General features: G+C 41.3%; 1 protein-coding gene across 1 annotated transcript; it reads right to left on the bottom strand.

Annotated features, from left to right (window-relative positions):
* Positions 1 to 10,569: 10,569 nt before the first annotated feature.
* Positions 10,570 to 23,236, bottom strand: LOC144287613 (transmembrane protein 229A-like). Its single transcript, XM_077854811.1, has 3 exons — positions 23,207 to 23,236; positions 13,302 to 13,766; positions 10,570 to 12,298 (listed from the first exon to the last, which is right to left on the bottom strand). Exons 1-3 carry the CDS (start codon positions 23,234 to 23,236, stop codon positions 11,141 to 11,143), a joined length of 1,653 nt encoding a protein of 550 aa, XP_077710937.1. The 3' UTR covers positions 10,570 to 11,140.
* Between the last annotated feature and the right edge of the window lie 1,567 nt (positions 23,237 to 24,803).

Here is a 24,803-nt window from a genome sequence, read left to right as displayed (position 1 = left end):
CTGCGGCCTGAGCTGAGTAATACAATAAGTTAGGGTATCAAGGGTAGGGTCCATGTTAGACTTGCTCATATTTTTTAAAAGATTTTTTCTATCCATTCATTTGAGAGAGAGCAAGGAAGAGCACAAGAAAGGGGGGAGGTTCAGAGGGAGAGGGAGACACAGACTCCATGGACTCAGGGCTCGATCCCAGGACCCAGAGATCGTGTCTGAACCAGAGGGAGATGTTTAACTGACCGAGTCACCCAGGCATTCCTAGATTTGCTCATTTTGTAATCCCAGGGCATTTTCAGTGCCTATTACAGAGTAGGTGCTCAAAAAGTCTTTACTGAATAAACAAATCTATAATTGAATCCAAAATACAAAAGTTAGTCAACAGATAAGCATCTGAATTCTCTTTGAGTAGAACTGGTTTCAGATGCATTCTCTGGCTTGTTTATTAGATTGTATATGGGCAGCATGGACATTCAGTGTAGAGCCAATCCCAGGTTCTTCTTCCCTTTCTATCTGCCCCTTTACGTTTTTCCTCCATTTGACTATGTAGGTGTTCAGAGAATGCAGCTTGGGATCCAGACTGCCTGGGCCCAAGTCCTGGCTCTACCTCTCGTGGCCTTAGGCAAGGTGGTTAACTACCCCATGTGCCAATAACAGCATGTGTAAAAATGGAGATAATTATAGTACCTATGAGGAGGTTGCTGTGGGAATTAAACTGATACATGTCATGCTTAGAAAACAAATAGTGAGCTCTCATCACTCATAGTTATCAATTATTCTTAAACCTACTTTAACCAGAGATCTAATATCTCCTTCCTTTTGTACCTTCAACCTCTATACTGGCTCCTTCCCAGCAACATTTATATATGAACAAATCTCCCGATTTAGAAGATAAAAAATTCTCCCTTGACCCTTTACCTCTCTTTGCCTACAGGCCAGTCCTTTCCCTCTACTTTTATATTTTTTTAAAGATTTATTTATTTGAGAGAGAGAGAAAGACATGTGGATGGGGGGGGGAAGAAGGGGCAGAGGACAGGGGAGTGGGACAGACTTCCACTCAGCAGGGAGTCCTCTGTGATGTTCCACATGGGGCTCAATCTCCCCACCCTCCCCTCCCAGGAGATCATGACTTGAGCCGAAACCAGGAGCCAGAGGCTTAGTGGACAGAGCCACCCAGGTGCCCCCACAGCCACTTTTCAGACCAGTCACATATGCCACCATCATCATTTTCCCAAGTTGCAACCCTCAGTATATTTCAGTTTCACATCTCAGATCCTTGCCTACGCTTCCTCTTCCTGAATATCTTGGAATACAATGGTCATTGATTCTGTTCTTAATTTGCTTTCATTTCAAGTTGAATTTAATGATACTGAACACATCCTCCTTCTCTCTCTTCTGTTGTCTGCCAAACCACATTCTCTGGACCACCTGCTTATCTGACCATTTATCCCTGCATCTCTTGCAGACTTCCTCTTATCACTTGCTCTGGGAGGTCCTCAAGGCTCTGAGTCTACAGTCACTTCTCAGCCAACTGCATCTGCTTCTCTCCTTCTCCTTGCATCTAATCACCACACACTGTCTGCTGGGTCTCTTACGTGTCTCTCAGATGTAATATGCTAGTCCATTTCCACCATCAATCCTGGCCCAGCCCAGCATCCATCTCTCACTTTTTTTAAAGATTCATTCATTCATTCATTCATTCATGAGAAACATACAGAGAGAGGCAGAGACACAGGCAGAGGGGGAAATAGGCTCCCTGCAGTGAACCCGATGTGGGACTTGATCCAGGGACCCCGGGATCACAACCTGAGCCAAAGGCAGATGCTCAACCACTGAGCCACCCAGGTGCCCCTCTCACTTTTTTTGTATAATAGCCCCGTAGCTGGCTTTTTCTATTTCTCATCTTGTCCTCTCTCGGTTTCCTTTCAAAAATGCAAAGAGGATCAGTCCTTTGTCTGTTTGAACTCTCTAAGTAACTTGTCAACACCCTTAGGAAATGGTTCTCCTACTCTAATGTGCCAGGAAGGCTGCAGGACCTGCTCACTCACCCTTCTATACTACTCTCTCTTAATCTACACTCCATGGGCTTTGAGTTACTCAGTGTCTGATACTCACTCTTGCCAGGACCTTTAGCATCCTGGACCCTCTTTGTAGAATTTTGCCACCATGTTCTTCAGTCTAGGTGGCGGTCTGTTATTTCTCCTCCAATAGCACCTTTCTCTGACATAAAATTTTGTTTTAAAATCTGTATCTTTGCTCCATGAGAAGAAGAATTATCTATGTCTCCTTTGGCTTTTAACACATAATACACATTTAAATATTTGTTGAACAGGTGAGTGAATAAACCCTCCTCAATTTTCCTTATGCTCATTTTTAATCCTTTGGTTCAAATGTTTTGCTCTGTATGACGGTAAATTTTATGTCTTAACTGGATGGAGCCAAGGATGCCTGAATATTTCATCAAATGTTCTGAATATTTCAGTGAAGATATTTCTGGCTGACATATAGTATATAAACATATATATTTAAAGATTTTATTTTATTCCTGAGAGACTCACAGAGAGACAAAGACATAGGCAGAGGGAGAAGCTCCCCCCTGCAGGGAGCCTGATGCAGAACTCGATTCCAGGATCCTGGGATCATGATCTGAGCAGATGCTCAGTGACTGAGCCACCCAAGTGCCCCGAGTTTAATATTTAAATCAATAGATGAGGTAAAACAGATTGTCCTTCCTAATGTGGGTGGGCCTCATGCAATCGCTGAAGTCCTGAATAGAACAAAAAGACTGACCATCTCTGAATAAAAAGAAATTCTTCCTGCCTTATTGCCTTCTAGCTGGGACATTGGTATTTTCTTGCCTTCAGACTCCAATTGAAGCATCAGCTCTTCCTGTCTTGAGACTGCCAGTCTTGAATTGAAGGTGCACTATTGTTTCTCATGGTTCTTAGGTCTTTGGGCTCAGACTAGAACTTGCACCATTGGCCCTGCTGGGTCTCCAGCTTGTAGACTCACCCCACAGGTCTCAGGACTTGTCAGCTTCCATAATTGTATGAGCCAATTCCTTATAATAAGCCTCTCTCTTTGTATATCTCTATCTATCTCTGTATCTATCTATCACAATATCTGTCTACCTATACATATATATCTCCTATTGGTTCTGTTTCTCTGAAGAATCCTGACTAATACAATCTGTCAATAATATTTGGAGTTGGAAATATACCAAGAAGTGATCAGATACATAGATAATAAACATAAATGTTTACCACCTGTCACTAGCAGCAATTTTCTAAATATAACTAATTTTGAATTTTGTTTTTCTTTTTTATTCAAAAATTGCCAAAATCCAGAAAGTCATCAGCAAAAAAAAACCAACAAAAATCAAGACAGGTATCAGTAAGCTGCAAACTGAGCAAGACAGTCTTTAGGGAAGTGACATGTAGTAATACTTATACCACCAACTAGTTCATTTGCACGTCGGTTTTTTAAAATTCATATTTCCAAAATAACATTTCAAAGGGTATTTAGGTTCTATAAATAGCTTATAAATTTTAATCTATAATGTAGCTAAAATCTCTTATAGAGTTCTGCACCTGACAAAAGAAGTTGCTGAACAGATGAGGGAAGGAGAGGAGAGACTAAGCAAATTCCACCTAATTCTAGGCATGTGGTGAGTCTCGTGTATGTTCCATAAATTAATGTCCTGTGTGGCCATGTAGCCATGTGGCACATTCCTAATTCCTGCTTCCACTATTGAATTGTCTGACATGAAAGCTCAGATAAGTTCATCATCAGCAACAAAATTTGAGTACGGCTCTGTGCTAGGTTCTTTCCTAACTGTGAAGAAAACATAAAGAATGACAAATGCTCATTCTCAAAATGAGAGTAGGAAAATCACAGGAATGAAGGAAATGAAGAGTGAATTCAATGGTCGATTCTCTGTTCTTCACTCAACTTGCCTTCATTTCTCTATCATTCACTTCAAGCCAATTCATGGAGTATGGGAATAGAACAGATCCATGCCAATTATTTTTATACGAATGTGCATATACACAAAGTGATCACGGGCTTAACAGCAGTTTACAAGAGACTTGGAGTGTTTGGAGAAATAAAAGTTCAATTGAAACAATTGAAGTGGGGGGGGAACCTGGGGTGCACAGTCAGTTGAACATCAGTCAGACTCTTGGTTTCAGTTCAGGTGGTGATCTCAGAATCTTGAGATCACAAGCCTGGCTCCATGCTCAGTGCAGAGTTTGCTTAGGACTCTCTCTTCCTCTCCCTCTGCCCCTCCCCTACCCCCAAGCTTGCTCCCACTCTCAAATAAATAAATCTCCTTAAAAAAAAAAGAAAAGAAACAATCAAGTGGTCAGAGCTGCTAAAGAAGGTAATAGTGCTTAATGTTGTTCCCATTTGCAGAAATAAAGTGCCCTGATTGAAGTAGATAATAATTTTCTAATTGTACACTTTATTATCTATTGCTGAAAGATCTTGGATATTTCACCTGGAGTAAAACAATTAAGACACACTTGGAAACTTTCTTCAAACCTTTGGTCCTCTTTCGATGGGTGAAAACTTGGAAAATGTGTGAAAATTATAGATATACCTTACTGTTAAGAACTTTCTAGCAACTAAAACAATAGAACAAAGAAATGATACTGACTCAGCTCTCTTGGCCTGCGAGAGCTGAGTAAGTATCATAATCTCATTGGATGTGATCAAGAAGAGAGTGGATGACACCTGTAAAAGAGGATCTAGAAAGAATTATTCTACTGTCTGGAAGTTAAATTAGATGACCTTTAGTTCTGTCCTCAAATTCTGAAACTCCATGGTTTTATTTATTTTTATTTCCCTAAGATTTAATTTTTAAAAAAAATTTTTTTTTAATTTTTTTAAAAATTAATCTCTACCCAATGTGGGGCTCGAACTTACAACCCCAGATCAAGAGTCACATGCTCTACCAACTAAGCCAGCCGGGTGCCCCTGAAATACCATAATTTTAGGTTTTAGTAAGTTGTGGACTGTTTACTTGTACATTTGTAGAGACTTTAAAAGCACATTATTAAAACTTTTATAGTATGTCCAATCACATCATTACACATGCAAAAAAAAAAAAATAACCTCAGAAAATTTGCTGAATAAATGTTAACATAATAAAGTACACATTTTGATACCTCACCAAACTAAGGGTGTACAGCATTTCATGAACTCAACATTTTCTTTTAATTCAAATCTTACATGATATAAAGACTTAGAAAAGCATTCATAATCTGAATTATTTTACATAGAAAGATAATCCATGGGCTCTCTAAAGCTACTGAATACTATCCTTTTCATTAGATCTCCTATTAATGCCTTTATTATTCTTTTGTTTCTGTTTTGTTTGTTGAAAATATCCTCATTACAAGTAAGAACAATGATAAATTTTGTTAAATATTTGCTTTTGAGTACTTAGGATCTGAGTACTTGCTCTGATGTACTCCAGGGAATTTTCTTATTTATTTTATCTTCCTGTCCATTCATTGTTTCTAATAAAAGGTTAAGACTAAAATAGTTCTCCCTCAGAAATGTACAACAGCATATTTAATTTTGCTTTAGTATCCAAAAGTTAGTGGGTAATCAAAATGAGATGATGTAAACTTTCTACATATTCTTCTCAATACCATTTTTCTCCAACAACAACTACCTTTCAAATATTTAAAGTTCTGAATCTGAGATCCTGTGAAACAAGTCTTATTTTCATCATGGATCTTAATAATATGTTAATAAAGTATCTCAGATATAACCTAACTGTCTGTTGGAATCCCATCAAAAGTGGAGCTAGCTTTCCCTTTAATATATAATTCTCTTTTTCCGATTGGCATCTTTCATCCTTCCTGGCTAGCTACTTGCTTCTGTGACACCTGTGGCCTCTCAATTCCTTTCTTAATGCAGCTGTTTAGGCCTGCCAGAAGAAACTATCAGGAAAGTCCCCCAGTTGACATTCTGTAGGTAGCCCTGAGAAGCAACCAAAAGCTTTTCCTGGGTCCAGCCACATTGAGACTCCAGCAACCCAAGCAGGGTCCCTACCATTTAACCTTCAACTCCTCTATCTACAGCCAATGTTTCTTTTTTCCTCTTTCTCTGAAGTAATGTCAATTACTCTCAAAGTTCTCAAAGCCTTGTTGCTTAGACTCAGTGAATGAAGGCATCATTTGGAAAGATGTAAGACCATACGTATCATGATAAAAGAATGAAACACTGATTTTTTAATGACAAGAAAAGAGTGTCTTATAAAACGTTTCATTGCAATACACAAGCAATGTATTAAGCAATACATTAGCAATGTGCAACACACAGGATATGTTAGCTCCTGAAAGCCTTGAAAAGCCTTTTCCTTCACTGACAGAGAGTGGGTTTTATCAGCTCAGCTGTTGATAGCTTTCCCTTCATTCAGTCTTTGCATGAAAAACATAATTAATACTGCCTTGAATAGTCCAAGCTGAGTTGAGAAACCATCTGTCAGAGATGTCATGTAAGTAATTCCTGCCTGGGATGGAACTGGATGTTAACCAGTTTAACCAGCTTTCTTTCAAACCTTGACTCTCCTTAATAATGGTAAAAATTCATTTTTTCCAAATGGGAAAGTTGGTCCATGTGATGTTTGGATTCTAATGGAATCATTAAAAGATGAAAATCAAGTCTTTCTGTATGTCAAAGACCAGTCCCTCACTCCCACCCTTTCTTTCTTTCTCTTTCCCTCTAAGGGGAAAAGAGAAAGAAAGACCATTTCTGCAAAGAGAATTTAAGAATTAAGGGGAAAAGTCTCTAAATTTATGTTCTCTTTATATTAAGAGAAAGTCTCTAGGGAAAAATTCGCTACACTCATCCCAGTTTAATTTACAATTGGGTTGCTAGTGTCTAGAAGCCACTGCCTCTGTGATGGTTTCATACCTCAATGTTAAAAATCAGAATGAGGCAAATTCTAGTGAATAGAAGTCCGCACAAACAATTGCTGCTTTTGTTGGTTCCTCTGGTACCAAGTCTAAGAATAGAAAGAAAAAAAAAAAAAACCTGGCAACACAACAACATCATCTTTTACAGCCATCTTTCTCTTCAGCATAAACTGAAGCATGTGTTTGATGGAGGGAGGGAAAGAGTGTTTCTTTTATTTCCCCTCAGTAAAGGAGCTTAGTTCCATTAAACAATGTTGGAAAACATATTGGAGATAGTATATTTAAAATTAATTTAAAATCTAAAGTGTTTTTAATGCCTTTTAATATAAACAAAAAATGATTTTATTAAAATGCTTTCAGATATTACAATACAATGATTTATTTATCACTCCAAGTCTGTAGCATGACAATAACTTCCTTTCCAAGTATATTGATTTTTAACTGTATTGTGGAAGTGGAAAAAGAACCAAAACAGTCTACCAAAATTCTTCTCCAGCCCTCTTAAATAGAACCAGGTCCATTATGTCAATGGAGTCTATTTCAAAAGAGTATGGGAAAATTAGTCTTTCAAAAGGATAGGATTAACCAATTAGAAACATTTTTTAAATAACAAAGGACAGGTCATACTTTTCTAAGTTGTGTTTTGCTGAGTCGAAACATGAAATGTCAAATATTGATAAAATATTCAAAGTTAGGTACACCGAAATATCTGAAATATTGATATAGATTATCAACCTTTTGGAGTCTTTGCAGAACCTAAAAATGTCCTTGTTAACATGAGAAATTTGAAAGATCATATTTCTCTGTAGATACAGTGCCCAGATAGAATTGATTTAAAATTTAAAGCACCTTTAGAAGAAAATTTCAGTGTTGTTGAAGTTAAACATGGAGCAAAAATCATACTTGTTACTTTTCTTCCATGTTTTCTGTTCAGGACTCCTTAGACTTTAAGGTATTTAATCCAACTCCACAATCCAATAAATGTTGGTGCAAAAAATTTAATTTTAACTTTTGGAGCATTTAGCTCTCACAATGATGATCCTTCCAAATGCTATGTTAAATATGTAGCAATAATTATGTATTTTTCCTAGCTTGTGATATAAGGTATCATGCTTCTTGGTGTATTATTCTTTGATCAAGATTGCCTGACTTCAAATGAAGAACTCCACTTCAGAGCTCTGCTTAAATATAAGACTATTACCTGAGGAATTAGTAATAGGCTGATTTTCAGTTATGTATCCTGGTATTAATAAATCGTTGTTATTTCCCATGGAATAGAGTGTTTTTGTTACTAGTGCCTGGTTATTAGACATCTACACTTGCATTTGTGATAGTGAAAGGGAAGAGCAATACAAACTGCAAGGCGAAATCCGTAGAAGATCCAAAATCATTGCGGTCAGTAGACAGAGGCATGACAGTGTTGCTGTTAAAAACAGACCCTGGAGTACAGAGTACTTGGATTCAAGTCTAAATATTCAATAGCTGTATGACTTGAGCAGTTACTTAACCTCTTCCGGCTTCAGTTTCATTGTCTTGGTTGTAAAAGGAGGGTTGCTAGAGGTTTAAGTAAAATCTGTGGGTTTGTGTCTGTATGTATCTGTATACATATGTATATATATCTACAATTAAGAGATATAGATCATATTTTATATGCATTACTTTGTATATGGATATATATTAAGATTATATACATCTACTTAAGATGTATAAATGTTACTCATTTAAAACATATACGTGGATATATACATATATTCACTTCAGATTTTATGTATGTAATAGAGGCTCATTTTTGTCAGGTGGTGTTCCTTAAATATTAACTATTATATTGGCTTGTCACTTCTATGTCTGAACTGCTAATGAGTTAACAAAATTGATTGATCTGATGATTCTTGCCATGTTTTTTCTTTCAAGTTTCAGTTATAGCAAAATGTCAATTAAGAAATTGAGTAAACACATAACAAGAAGTCTTAGAGCAAGGTGCTGAGTTCATAGACAGGATAATCACTTCCGGAATACATACGGATGAAGTCTTTGTAGAACTAGAAGAGGGGCTGTTAATGGACTTTTGTTTTAGAGATGATGGATTGATGTTTATTCTGATGAATATCCAGCCTGATGAGGACCCTCCTAGCAACTGCCTCTCGTTGCCTAGTGCTAAAACAGTAGCTTTCCGAGTTAAGTATAACTTCCAAAACACTAATACCTGAGCTTCATAAGGACAGATTTTGTTTGTGTTGGGTCATTGCTGTATCTGCAGAATTTAGGCAAATGCCTTGCAAATAATGGGTGCACAGTAATTATTTCTTGAATGAATTGAATGGATGGAAAACTTGTTTTTTTCTTTAAAATAGGATTAACATTAAAAGCAAAAACAAACAAACAAAAAGTAGCAGGCTTTCCTACTTCCTGACAGATTTCTGAACCTAGGAACGTTGGTAAGCAGGTAAGCAGGGATGAGGAGCCGTATATGAAGGATGTAAGTGCAAACATGTACATTTAGCAAGTATCCTAGAAGTCAAGGATTTGGTTAAGCATTCACAGGAATGTGTGGTGTGGTGCCACACCTAACTCAGATTCCTGTGCAATGGGTCACATTCATATTACAAATATTTGCTTAGCATCTGACTAACTTTAGTGTCTATACTTCTACTTTTCTCTGGCCAGTGTTTTCAGAAATCCTTTACCTATGACCAAGTTTCATAAAGTGACACTTTAACTTTCTGCAAACATTTGGTTTGCTACTCAGCTTTGACTAGCTAAAATAATCAGTTTGACACGATCCATTCCACAGGTGGGGTTGATTATATTGCATTATTTATAATTTAGCTCACAACCTCAGATAGTGAATTAAAATAACATTCTCAAAATTATTCCCAACAATCATCTAAATACATATTTGTTTTCACTGCCATAGCAAATATTTTTTGAAACCAGAAAGAAGTCTCCTTTCATAGCATAGACAAGCTAGTAATTTGAAGCGGAAACAATTCATTTGTACAAACTGTAAGTTTTCCTCATAATTTTCATAACGAAAACTGAGAAAGTGTTAGTCATCCTTGGCTGAGCTATACTCAATTCTACATCTTTTCTAAATATAATAAAACAACAAACAACCTTAAAGTACATTATTATTGATTAGACATGATTTCTTAAAGCGGTTTTTATCATCTCATTTAACTTTGGAGCTTCCAGACAATAATGAGTCACCAAAAAGCTATCATTGATTTATACTGCACATTAGCACATCAGGTTTGGCCCAAGAACTCTGTGGGTCCAGAAGGAAAAAGAAAGACAATTACAAGTGAGCCGTGGCAGAAATACTCTGAAAACGCCTATCTGTATTCACGGTAAGCAATTAGGTCTAATGCGAGGATAATGAACATTCAGGTTCATTTTATTCCAAGGAACTGTTTCTGTTCTTGAAGCTCCGTGTAGAAAGAGTCCTTAGGGTTAGAATGCTATTGTGGGTGATAAAATTTTGCTTGGCCTTTGGGCATATAAGGTGAACATTTTACAACAAAAGTTTACAACTATAGATAACACAGCATCTGATCAATGTCAACACACTTGGCGTTTAAGGCTAATCCACATTGGAAAAACAATCATCTCCAGGATGAAGATCAAAAATCTTAACACAGTGTCACCTGTCTGAGTTGCTAGAAAAGATTTATTTAAAAATCGATCCATAGGATGTGTTTTCACATTTGTCAGTTTCTTTCCACTTGCGCGCTAGAGGGAGGCACTTTAAGAGTTATTAACTGTCATTCTAGGAATAAAAGACACTGAGTTTCAGCAGTGATTGGTAAATAGGGCAGGGAATTAAAATGAAATTGGATTAAAAAGAAAGTAAAAAAAATCACTGAATTAGAAAATTTCACCAAATCTTGTAGATCATTAATTTCTGATTTGAATAACTTCATTCTTAAACAACAACAACAACAACAACAACAACAACAACAAAAACCTAGTAGTTATCACCCACCCATGCCCAAATAAGTGAATATACTACAGCTTCTGATGTTAAGGTATCATGGTTTTGCTGTTTGGGCTTGTAAGGGATTTTAAATATTGACAAGTACTTTGAGTTATGTTTCGAGTAAAATTTCAAAATGTTGTATTATGCATAGGTTCCAAAGTGTCAGAAAAACCGAAAAGTCGAATAAAACATATTAGAAGAGGAAACCGTATAAAAATTAAAAGGCTAAAATAACCACTCCGTTTTAAACGTGTAAAAATAAATCGAATTGGTTCGCGGGACTCGAATGACTTTTTTTTTTTTTTTCTTTTAGATAGTTGGTATGTACTGAACCCGGCACAACACCAAGTAGGTCCTGGTACACACTAAGGAATATCCAACCAGGTAAATACATCAGGGTGATGAGGCCCATGAAATTGAGTGGGTAGTGAGAATAGTCCCCGGAGCAAGCGCCGCACGAGCGGAGGCCCAGGCCCCGGCACAGCTCCCACGCGTAGAGGAAGGTCACGTAGACGGGCACCGCTTCCAGGTGCTCCAGCCGCGGCTCCAGTGCAGGTGGAAGTAGAGTTTCTCCACCACGAAGCTGCAGCTGCCCTACAGAAAGGAGGACCAGAGCGACGTGTGGCCGCTGGTCGGCCCGTCTGCCTGCCCAAGAAAGTGAAGAGGATCTCATCCCAAAAGCCGTGCGTTCCGAAGAAGAGAAAGCGGAGCGGGTCCGGCAGCCCCCGAGCGGGGCTCCCCGACGCCCCCGGTGCCTCGGCGGTCGTCGCCGGCCACCTGCGCCCGGAGCGGCGGGGGCGCGCGCGGCCAAGGCTGGGGCCGCTGCTCGGGCGGCCCCGGTGCCGCAGGCGCAGGAAGCGCTTCGGGAGCACTGGGCCGCGGGAGAGCGCCAGCACGTCCTGCAGTCCCGCAGCCCCAGCGCAGCGGCCCCGCACCGCCGCGCCCGGTCCGCCGCGCAGGCCGAGCCGCAGCGCCTGGCCGCCGGGGTCTGCAGCGCCACGCGGGCCGACGGGGAGGCCGGAGAACTGAAGACGGAGGCGCTGGGGCAGCGCGGCCGGCAGGCAGACCTTCTCCGGGGCGAAGCGGGTGAGCGAGTGCAGCAGGCGGCGGCGGGCGAGGAGAACCCCAGCCTGCGGAGGTCCGGGCTGCGAGCGAGGCGTCCCGGGCATCCCGTGCGTCCCGTACTAGCAGAGTCGCTCCAGGCGGGCAGCGCGGCGCCGGCGGCCGGCGCTTCAGCAGTGGACAGCGGCTCCGGGCGGCTGGCGGCAGCCTCGCGCCCCCGCCCGCCCGCCCCTCCGCGCCCGCATCGCCGCGTGCGTGGAGCTGCGGGGCTGCGCCGCCGAGGCCCCCGGGGGAGCGCAGGGAGCTCCGTCCCGGCCGCGGCCCGATGGCAGCCGGAGCCCTAGAGTCCGGGAGACGCGCGGCCGCCCAGCCCGCGGAGCCCCCCGCGCAGCGCCCCCCTCCCCCGCGCCCTGCCCTCCGGCCCGGGTGGGTGCAGCCGGAGCCCTAGAGTCCGGGAGACGCGCGGCCGCCCAGCCCGCGGAGCCCCCCCGCGCAGTCCCCCCCCCGCGCCCCGCCCTCCGGCCCGGGTGGGTGCAGCCGGAGCCCAAGTGTCCGGGAGACGCGCGGCCGCCCAGCCCGCGGAGCCCCCCGCGCAGCGCCCCCCGCCCCGGCGCCCTGCCCTCCGGCCCGGGTGGGTGCAGCCGGAGCCCTAGTGTCCGGGAGACGCGCGGCCGCCCAACCCGCGGAGCCCCCCGCGCAGCTCCCCCCCCGCGCCCTGCCCTCCGGCCCGGGTGGGTGCAGCCGGAGCCCTAGTGTCCGGGAGACGCGCGGCCGCCCAGCCCGCGGAGCCCCCCCGCGCAGCACCCCCCCCCCGCGCCCTGCCCTCCGGCCCGGGTGGGTGCAGCCGGAGCCCTAGAGTCCGGGAGACGCGCGGCCGCCCAGCCCGCGGAGCCCCCCGCGCAGCCACCCCCCCCCGCGCCCTGCCCTCCGGCCCGGGTGGGTGCAGCCGGAGCCCTAGAGTCCGGGAGACGCGCGGCCGCCCAGCCCGCGGAGCCCCCCGCGCAGCCACCCCCCCCCCGCGCCCCGCCCTCCGGCCCGGGTGGGTGCAGCCGGAGCCCTAGTGTCCGGGAGACGCGCGGCCGCCCAGCCCGCGGAGCCCCCCGCGCAGCGCCCCCCGCCCCGGCGCCCTGCCCTCCGGCCCGGGTGGGTGCAGCCGGAGCCCTAGTGTCCGGGAGACGCGCGGCCGCCCAACCCGCGGAGCACCCCCGCGCAGCTCCCCCCCCGCGCCCTGCCCTCCGGCCCGGGTGGGTGCAGCCGGAGCCCTAGTGTCCGGGAGACGCGCGGCCGCCCAGCCCGCGGAGCCCCCCCGCGCAGCACCCCCCCCCCGCGCCCTGCCCTCCGGCCCGGGTGGGTGCAGCCGGCCGCGCCCGCGCTCCCTCCGCGCGGCCCACGGAGGAGTGGAGGCGAGGACCGCTGCGAACCCCGTCGCCGCCGCCGCCCCGCCCCGCCGCCTCTGCCGCCGGCTCCTGAAGCGGAGAGCGAGCAGTGACGCCCTTCCCCGGCCTCCCGGTGCTCCCCTCCGGCTCGCCCTCTCCCGCCTTCGCCGGGCCCCCCTCCCGCTCCGCCCTCCGCGCAGAGGCCCGCGGGGTCCCGGCGAGGAAGCCCGGCCGCGCCTCTCCGCCCTCCTCCTGGGACGGCGTCGGCGGGGGAGGCAGGAGCGGAGAAACCCCCACCAGGGGTGACCCGAGCTGCGCCGGCTGCGCGGGGGCCCGGCACTCCCGGGAGCGCGGAACCAGGGCCGGGCCCGCTGGCGAGGCGGAGGGCCTCGCGCCACACGCCAGAGGCCGGGCCGCGCCCAGGCTGCGGTGCTGTGTATTTAATGTTCTGATTCAAAGCCGGCCGTGTCCCAGGCACGAAGAATAAACACGAGACTCCGCGCCGCACCCCAGCATCCGAAATGTCCCCTGGTTCACTTTTTCACTCTCTCTCCCCGACAAGCCTGTTTTCCTAGGTTAGTCTGCCAGGGGCCAAGACAGAGATTCAAAGCTCCCCACCCCCCACCTCCCACCCCCGAATTATGAAATGATCTGAGGCCAGTTGGGTTGGACGTTGCTCTGGCTGCCGCGGAGGCTCTTGTCAGGAATAGCACCCTTGAGGGATCCCTGGGTGGCTCAGCGGTTTGGCGCCTGCCTTCAGCCCAGGGCATGATCCTGGGGTCCCGGGATCGAGCCCTGCGTCGGGCTCCCTGTATGGAGCCTGCTTCTCCTCTGTCTGTGTCTCTGCCTCTTACACCCCAGTGCTGCTTTTTCTCCTTGCAGAACTAGATCATCCCAGAGATGAAGACTGAGAGTGAGATTTTTTAATTAATTAATTAATTAATTAATTAATTAATCTATTTAAGGTAGGATGAGAGAATCTAGAACTTTGGTGTGTTGGGGGCTGCGCTTTTTTTTTTTTTTTTAAGATTTTATTTATTCATGAGAGACAGACAGAGGGGCAGAGACACAGGCAGAGGGAGAAGCAGGCTCCATGCAGGGAGCCCGACGTGGGACTCGATCCCAGGTCTCCAGGATCAGGCCCTGGACTGAAGGCGGCACTAAACTGCTGAGCCACCGGAGCTGCCCTATTATAAACTTTCTTAAAGATGCAAGGAAAACCTTGAAAGGTCTAATTTGATAGTTCAGACTAGTTCATCTCAGGGAATGTAGGAAAATCTTTTGGATTAAACACAAAAATTGGTATCTTCTATTTCTGTATTTTTAGCCTCCACACTTAACAAAATTTCAATTTTGTGTACCATACATGTCTTATGAATTATATTGGTATAATAAGACATGTATAAAATTTATGCATGTATAGTACATGCATGTTCTAAACAGCTAATTTTTTAAAATTAGGGAATGTATAATAAAAAGCTTGTGTCTCACCACTGTTGTCAATGTATTGCTCTGCTAAGTGGGGAGTGGGTTAGATTACTAAAAATCTCAATGTTCTAGGTCCTTTTTTTGAATCTGTTTCTCATTTATTCTGGGAGAAGTAATGCAAAATAGAAATTAACAGTTATAAGTCCATAGCAGAAAAAGCAGCTATTACCTGTTATTCTATATTTCTTTTTATATTTTTGTTGTGGCCTCGCCTTAGTTATGCCACTTCAAAATGTATGAAACACTAACTTTTTAAAAAAGTAGACCAAAAAGATAAAAGGAAAGTTTTTAAAAAGGCATGAAACAAGGGGCAAGGAAACTATTCATTATATAACTTGCTATTATTAATTATTTACACTCATTGCCTCATTTTAAAAAAAGTGACTATCTTCTACCATTCTGAAAAGCTAGCCCACCAATGATACCAATCTTTGTTTCTGCTTTATCTTCACATTGTTCTTTTGTTTTAAACACTTCATTGCTGATTTCCAAATGGAAAACTGCAGCATGGCTTTGCTGATCCATGATGATTTTATAATTTACAATGGTTGCATCAGAATCTCCATGATCATAAAAATGCTTAAAAGCATTTCTGTGTTGGTCTTGACTACTACAAACATTAGGTTGCAAAGATCCACCTGTTAAAGCAGCAACTTGCTGGGAGTTGGTGGGCATAAGGGTGAGGGGAATTTAAAAATAGGAAACAGGAATCTGCAATAAAATAACATGAGTTGAGACTCCCTAGGTTAGAAAGTAGCCATTCAAAGGATGTTTTGAAGCATTGTTCTTCCATGGAAAAGACAGTCTTCTTTGTCCTCAGAAGCTGTGAAGCTGTCTCAGTAACCACTTGTAGAGATGTAACAATTCTGGACTGGCCAGGTTGAGCTGTGTAGCTAGTGTGACCAGGGAGAGATCTGCTAATTAGGAGAAGGGTCCTCTGGAGGATTATGATAATCTTCAGTGAGTTGTTGTCTAGTGAATATGGGTCATGGTTGTAGTCTTTTAGATGTGCGGAATGCCTGAGACCTTTCATTGCACACCAGAAGAACAAAGGAAAGTGAGGGGAGAGTACAGCATTTAGAAGAAAGCTTAAGGGAATTTCACTAGGGTAAAGCATGAATGTAATAAGAAGAAAACAGAAGAAAACAGTAAAAGGCAGCAGCCACATTAACACTAGATATAAAAACCTTTCTTATTATAGATCAAATTATACCCGTACACCCCCCTCCTATATACTATAATCATCAAACTAAGAACACCCGCTCCAAGGCTTGCAATTGCTGAATGCTAGCTCCCTAAAAATACTACCAAAACAGCCTGTTGCTAAGGCAAAACTGAGTTTGTTGCTTACCATGGTAAGTAAGCTTTCTTCCTTGACAAAGTTTTAATAGCATCTTGGAGCAGGAAGGACAATGTTGGACTATTTAAGTGGTTTTTGGGTTTGAGTTTAAAATGGGTCTTTCAATACAAGGGCTTGATTAGAATTAGCTAATGATTATGATAAACTAGTTTTGGATTGGTGGACATAAGATGAGTGTCTTGAGGGGAGTGTTTCAAAAAGCATTGAGAATCGATAAACATTTATCTCTCTGCTCCAGAGCTTCCTAAAATAAAAAAGTTGTGTTGATGAAGACAATAGAAGTCATGTTAATGAAGACAGCCAAACAATAATGTCATGGCCACGTAGACAATAAACTTTAGAGATGTCTGATCTTGGATTCACACAATCGGATAGTGAGGACCAGTTTGGAATCTGAGGAGAATAATTTGAGTAAGGACAGGTAAAGGTAACAAAGAAGCAAGGCTGACATTGAGTTTAGCTAAAATGATGCTCATCCTTAGTGTGTGTGGAGGGCAGGGGAAGGGAGAGAGAGATTGATTGACAGTTCCATAAAAACAGCCGTGTAAAATATTTGTCTGCATATGTCTACAGTTTCATTTACTTTACCTATACTCTTTCTTTTTTCTTTTTTTAAAAAAATTTATTTATTTATTTATTTGACAGAGATAAAAATAAAAGAGAGAGAGAGAGAGACTGAGAGCACAAGCAGGGGTGGGGGTGGTGGGTAGCAGGAGAGAGAGAAGCAGGATCTGCATGGAGCAGGGAGCCTGATGTGAAGCTCCATCCCAGGGTCCCTGAGCCAGAGGCAGACACTTAACTGACTGAGCCGAGGCACTCTAAGGAACAGACTTTGAATAAATTCTTTAAATTCACAACACTTAAAGAAAAGCCAAAAGAGCACCAAGCTGTTTTGGAAAATCTTGCTTAAAATTTTCACTTTGAGCAATATTCAAATCAGAAACACTCCCTTTGTGTAATTTTGGCCTGCCTGCCAGTGACTCACCTTCAGTGCGTAAGGAGAGGATTTCCCCTCCCTAGTTAATTCCATTATGTTTTCAGAGGAAGGAGTTTATTTTGAATAAAACTACTTGGGTACATTGGTTGAGGTTTATGGGTGAGAGGTCATCACTGTCAATGGATACTACTTAATGCGCACCTACGTGTCAGCTGTGCACTTCACATAGATTATCAGTAATTCCTACAACTGTTCTCTTATTTTTTTGAACAGATATTGAAACTGGGGCTCAGAAAAGTTACTTGCTCAAGGTCTTAGCTAATAAGTCCAATGCCAACAATGAAGTCATTTCCACTTGACATCACAGCTCATTTGCCACACACTGTGTTGTCTCTTATGTTCTTGTATTAAAGCCACCTTGAATGAGTTGAAGTTGCAGATTTAATAAAAAAGATCATTCTGTTTATAGTTCTAATGGGCTTTCCTTTAAGAATCCCTAACCCCTCCCCAGCTACTCCATCCCTTTGGCTATCATTTTAATCATTAACCTATGCAATCTTTCACATCCTTTTGTTGTTACTGTTCAGTACACTTATTTATTGTGCCACACTTTCCCCCTTCTGCATTTCATGACAAATTAGTAATGGCTCTTTATTTGTACAAATGGGGCTGTCTGGAAGGGCTTGCTGTTTGGTGTGGAATAGCAGATAGAGCTCAGATAATAGGAAAATAAGTATGGAATGCAAATGTATTCCTGTGCGTTGTTGGGACCTGTCTCTAGGTATCGAAGTTCAGCAAAATCACACCCTGCTATTCCAGTTAACACATCTATTTGTGGCTGTCATAACCTAAAAACCTAGGAATGCTTCCGTGCAGAGACTTAACCAATAGATTTGCATGTGTTCATCTAGTTACCCAAGTCCACTCATTTTTTTGAAGATTTTATTTATTCATGAGAGACACAGAGAGACAGAGACAGAGACACAGGGAGAGGGAGAAGCATGCTCCACGCAGGGAGCCTGGTGTGGGACTCGATCCCGGGTCCCCAGGATCACACCCTAGGTGGAAGGAGGCACTAAACCGCTGAGCCACCCGGGCTGCCACCCAAGTCCACTTGTATCTGGTCTCCAAAACCTAAGTACATATTATATTTCAGCATCTTCCGTATGAATCATACATGGCATTCTCATTCTAGAATGTACATGGGGCATTTCTTTCTAGGGTAGTAAAGATAATATATTTTATAGTTTAACACCTAGTTATGGTACTTCTTAATTTTTTTCAATCATTATCCATTTTGTCCTCAATCTTGTGACAAACAGCTATTTTTCTAATTCATACTAAACAAGTAAAACGAAAATGCAACTTGGCAAAACTCACACGCTGGTAATGGCAGAGTTGTTTCTCATTTAAAATCCAAAAATTCCTTCTTCCAGACTACACTCCCTATCTTACAAAATGTCTCCAGCCCACTGGAGGGTTCTAAGCACCCACCCTAGCTGTGTGAAACAAGCTTACTGATCAGGGCTCAGAAGAGAGGAGTTATTTTCACTTGAATTCCAGAAGGAAGTGAAGGAGGCCTGAGTCAGTCCTGTTGGCCAAGAGCCTGGATTTCTTAGGCCCTCTGTGGAGGATGCAGTTTCTAGAACTCAGTATACTCATTGGCTTCCTTAGCTAAGTTGCTGGTTCTACTTACTTAGTGATTACTTAGTGGTTTTCTTCCTTTAACTGTAGTTATTTGGCCTGACCTGTGTGACTGTTTCTTCTGTGAATGGTCGTGTTGGTGACATATTGCTTTCCTCTGAGATTACGACTGCCACAACTCTTGCTTTAGAGAATATATATTTCTTATATTTATATCCTATATTAATTTTATTTATAATAACTAAATATAAATATATGTTTAAATATATTTTTCTTTGACACACAGTTATGGAACACTTATGTGCAATATTTTGTGCTATATCTTGGACATAAACAATGAATATAACAAAGTCTACTCCTCTTGAAGTTTCAAGTATAGCTTACTACAAAGGATATGCTTGTCTATCGAATGCATTGGAAATAAATATATGTAGAAAGTAAAAGAAGTACACATCCCCCGTGATACCACCACCCATAGATAACCACTGTTAATATTTTGGTATGTAGGCTTTCAACAATATTATAGTATCACCTAAAAGAAGATTATATTATGCATTCCTTTTATAATTTATAATTGCTCTTGTCACTTATTGGTGATTAGGGAGCATCTTTTGATTTGATAATCTGCTACATCATGGGTATGACAATAGATTCCTTTGTAGAGATATCCCACAATTTGTTTAGCCAATCCCCAATTTTTAGCTGGTTAGGTTGTTTCAAAAGTTTTGCTGCTATAAACTTTTATGCGACAAGCATTTCCTTAATTATCTTCTTCATGTAGCCATGTTTATTTACTTAGACCACATACCCTTAAAGTTTAAATAGAGAATCAAAGTATATACATTTTAAGGCTTTGGCGCTCTCTCTCTTTCTCTCTCATAAAAATAAAAATCTCAAAACAAAAAAAAGGAGACATACACAAAAAGGAGATCATTCAACTTCTGTGGATTCTAATGTTGATTTAAATGAGCTACTGTTTGGACTTTCTTGACCTTCATTGATTACATTGTATATAAATGAAATCTAGTAGTATTGATATGAACTAGTCGTGATAATAACCAGAGTGAAAAACTAACTGAGCTCTAAACAAGTTTTTCTTCCATCTCTTCATCCTTTCTTCTTGCTAAGGAAGTCTAGGGAGGAGAACACTTCTTTCTTTCTTACTACCAGTCTGCCTAAATCCTATCTTGAACCTCTTTCCTAGCAATCTTTTTGTAGGAAATTATGGTGCTAAAGGGCAGAAAGGGGAAACATATGCGAATGTAGAGAGCAGTTGTGACTGTGTCTGGCCTTCCAACTATTCCTTACTCTCACATACATGGCAGACATAATTATTGCTGCATATTTTCCCATTAAGTCCAGAGTTTGCCTTGGAATCTCATTCAACAGAATGATACAAGAAGATATCATCAATCAACAGAAGTTGGCAAGAAAATGAATCATACATGGCATTCTCATTCTAGAATGTACATGGGGCATTTATCTCTTTCTAGGGTAAATTCGATATATGATAATTTGCATTTATATACATACGTTCTCATGTTTTGGGTAATTGTTTATTCTTTAAAAGTTCTCTTCCTGGTAAGCAAATCCTCACAGTAGGATTTTTTGAGATCACAAGCCTTCCTAGAACATTTAAAAAACTATTTAATTTATTTATTTCAGAGAGAGAGATAGTATGAACAGGAAGGGGGTGCAGAGGGAGAAGGTAGAGGGAGAAGCAGGCTCCCTGCTCAGCAGAGATCCCAATGTAGGGCTCCATCTCAGGACCCTGGGATCATGACCTAAGCTGAAGGCAGACTCTTACTGGACTGAGCCACCTAGGTGTTCCCTTTCCTAGTACATTAAATGTGTTATTGTTTGAGTTACACATGACTATCTTTTAATATTACATGACATGAGGTGAGTTCTTTTTTGTGTTTAAGGCTAAAAAAAGTCATTGTTTGGAGCCAGAATAAACAATTTGCAAATAAATGGGTTAGAATTTGTACGATATTCTTAAACTGAGTTTCAACAAAACTATTAGAATATTAGGTATTTATTTTACAGTAAAGATAAATAGGTATTTATTTTACAGTACAGTAGGCTCAGTCAATACTGTTATATATACACAATTTTTTTTTTGCCTTTGCATAGTACTTTATAGTCTACAAAGTGCTCTCATGCTTGTTTTCTCGTTGGTTCCCTGAAATAATGTGTGATAGGCAAGAAGTACCATTTATTGCTAGGGAAATTCCAAAATAGTAAATTGTATTTCAAAATAGGTTAAAATAACTCTTAGAGAGGCGGAGCCCAAGCCTAGATGATTTTTTAATCTAGCTTTTATTTAATTTAAAAACAATTCACATTGTATGTGAACTATTCTTAGATAAAAAAGAACTACTACTTTCCTATGGTCAATATTTATAAGATACAGAAAGTTATGCAGAGAAAATTTCCCTCTGACATTTGTCCTCCACCCACCCATTTTCCTTTTGGGGCAATATCATTAGGTTAGTATTAGTTAGTTGGCTATCTATGCAGAGATATTCTATGCATATACTAGTGAATAGAAGTCTCCTCTACCATTTTTTATGCTGATGCTAAAATACTATACATTTTATTCTGTACCTTACTTCTTTCACCTATTAACTCTGCACATAAATCATTCCAGATCTATGCATAAAGAATTCATCTTCAATTTTTATTTGAAACAACTAAGTAGGGCATTGATTGAGTGATTCACTATTGATCAAACCAGGCCCTTACCAGTGAGGATTTAAATAGTTTAAAATCTTTCATCATGGTAAAAATGTTACAATATATACAAACATACATGGCTAACAGACTACATGAAAAGTTGTTCAACATCATTCACCTGGGAAATGAAAATCAAAACCATAATGAGATATCACCATACATGTATCAGAATGGCTAAAATTAAAAGGACAAGAAAACAAGTGTTGATAAGGATGTGGATAAAAAGGAACACTTGTATACTGTTGGTGGGAATATAAACTGGGACGGCCACTGTGGAAAATAGTACAGAGCTTCCTCAAAAAATTAAGATGGAAATATCATATGATCCAATAATTCCACTATTAGATATTTACCCCAAAGGAAATGTAAACACTAATTTGAAAAGATATATATGCATCGCTATGTTTCCTGCAGCATTATTTACAATAGTCAAGATATGGAAGCAACCTAAGTGTCCAACAATAGGACACTTATCAAAAGATAAGAAAGAAGGAAGATATCACACACACACACACACACACACACACACACACACAGAGGAATATTATGCAGCCATAAAAAGGATGAGATCATGCCTTCAGAGACAAGAGGGATGGACCTAGCAGGTATTATGCTGAGTGAAATAAGGTAGATTGATAAAGACAAATACCATGGTTTCACTCACATGTGGAATCCAAAAGAAAACTACAAAAAAGAATAAACAAACAAAAAAAATGCAGAATTGGGACTATAAATACAAAAAACAAACTGATGGTTGACAGAGAGGAGATGGGGTCGAGGTGCAGGGAGTGGGAGATACAGGTTTGCAGTTAGGGAATGAATAAGTCAGAAAAATAAAAGGCACAGCATAATGAATATAGTCCATGATACTGCAATAGCCTTGTGTGGTGACAGATGGTAGCTGTACTTGTGGTGAACATAGCATAATGTATAAACATTTTTAATCACTATGTTGTACACTTGAAACTAATGTGACAATGTGTGTCAGCTATACTCGGGTTTTTAAAATGCTACAATATAAAGGCCTTGAACACAAGTCATTTCAAGATGTGGGAGTAGATGACTTAAGGATGTAGGTGCAAAGCTTTTGGGTGAGGGGATGTATACCTTTGTAATTCTGATAGATATTGCCAAATTGTTCTCTGAAGAAATTGGATCAATTTTCACTCCTGCCAGCAATTATGAAAGGGTCTATTTCACACAGTCTTGCAAATAATGTTTTATTACACTTTTTGATGCTTGCCAGTTTGAGAGATGAAAAGTATTTCATTGGTAGTTTTAATTTTTAATTGTCATATTTTGAGTACAGTGGAGCATTATGTCAAATATAGAAGAACTATTTGTCTTTCTTCTGTAAACTATCTTTTCATGTCCCTTTTCATTGGGGTGATAGGTCTTTTTTAAATTTATTAACAGCAGTTTTCATATATTAGAGAGATCCATTCTTTGTGTGATGCACATGACTTTTGGATCTAAATTTCATGTTCCTATCATTATACTAAAATAATAAAAATCACTTTTAATGATAGTATCTCCAGAACTTGCAAATCTTTCACATTATTTATCTATTTGCATGTAAATTTTGTTTCTTTTCTGTAAGATTATTTCATCTCTGTAATTAATTTACAGTGTTGATGAATTTCAACTTTCAATTTTCCATATTTCTGAGCATCTTTAGAGAACCTTCTGAGATTCTAATCTTACCTCTGAGTACTCCTTCTTAGCAAAAGGCATGTTTCTTTTCTGAAAATTTTTACCCAAATATCTGGAAACAAATTAACTTCTAGACTTCTAAATTTTAGAATTTCACAGTGGCATAGATCTTTCTTTTGAATCTAAGCTATTTGGGCACCTGGATTTTTCTGGGTGTGTGTGACAGCAAGCTGTATTTCTTGAGATTATTCCTCCTCATGACAATGTCCTAACCCATGGAAATTGTACCTCTCGAGCATGGTGTACCTCTCCCTATTTGCTGACCCCCTGGGTCTGTCCCAGAAAGAAACTATTGCACCACTTTTTCCCATGCCTTCCTGTCTACAGATGACTTTTAGTGGATTATGGCTAACCAAATTCAAATCCTGAAAATATAAAGAACAGATTGTAATTGACAAACTCTTTGTTTTCAAGTTATTTATGTGGCTTTTCAGCAATGACACAAAGCTCTCTTTGTCTCCGAAAAACAGAAAGAACTTCTTAACTCACCAAGTATTTAAATCTACTCAATATGATGGGTGGCCTAATGCATGAATCCTGGCCTGGCACAAAGGAAGTGCTGTGAAAAACCCATTCTCAAGCCATTTATGCTGCTCAGTTTGCCACCATGAAGGGTACTTAGGTAAAAGATTGAGAGGGATTAAAGAATGCTTAAAGATTTACAGTGGGAATAATTCAAGTAGTTGGAAAATTAAATCTATAAATAAAAGCATAAGGACCTGTGGTTTTCTAGCCTACAAAAGAGAAGTCTCCAGAGTACTTTAATAATGTGTTTCTGGGTCATAAAATAAACATGGAAAGAATGGTGCTTACATAGTCATCTGGGGACAAGGGAAAATGAGCACATGAATGAGGAAGAAGAGTATAGGTTAGAAACCAGATAACACTTTGAATATGCTCCTCATTTAAAAAATAGGGACGTGTTCTTTTCTCTACGTATATTATAGTTTAAGAAAAAGTTAAAAAATGAAACGACTGATTTTTATCTAGGTGGGATGCCTTTGGATAGATCAAAGAGTAGATAGTTTCCTAAAGCTTAGGGATAATGAGTATGGCCTCTGCCATTGGATTTCTTGGATTAAATTCTAGCTCTACTTTCTCCTGTTTGGATGACCTTGGGCAAATCTCTCTCTTCATTTCTCTTAGGCTCATCCCTCCCTTCTTTTTTTTTAAGATTTTATTCATCTATTTATGAGACATACACACACACACACACACACACACACACACACACACAGAGACAGAGACATAGGCAAAGGGAGAACCAGGTTCCCTGCTGGAAGCCACATCTAGGACTCAATCCCAGGACCCCAGGATCATGACCTGAGCCAAAGACAGATGCCCAACCACTGAGCCACCCAGTCACCCCTCATTCCTCACTTTTAAATTAGGTATGATAGTGTTGTTATGAGGATTATATGAGATGATGTACATGACCTAGTTAAGATTTGGTTTTGTTTTAAAAAGCAGAACATCCAAATATTAGTAGTCTAAACAAGAGACAAATTACTTTTGTCTTACGAATAAATCTCACTAGGTGCCTAGGGCTCTGACGTGGTGCTCCTGGTATGCAGGTACTGGTTTGTGT

The sequence above is a fragment of the Canis aureus genome, chromosome 17, assembly GCF_053574225.1.
Source record: "Canis aureus isolate CA01 chromosome 17, VMU_Caureus_v.1.0, whole genome shotgun sequence".
In the NCBI taxonomy this organism is placed as follows: Eukaryota; Metazoa; Chordata; class Mammalia; order Carnivora; family Canidae; genus Canis; species Canis aureus.
Note: the sequence above shows the minus strand (reverse complement) of the source record. Positions and strands in the feature narration are given on the sequence as shown.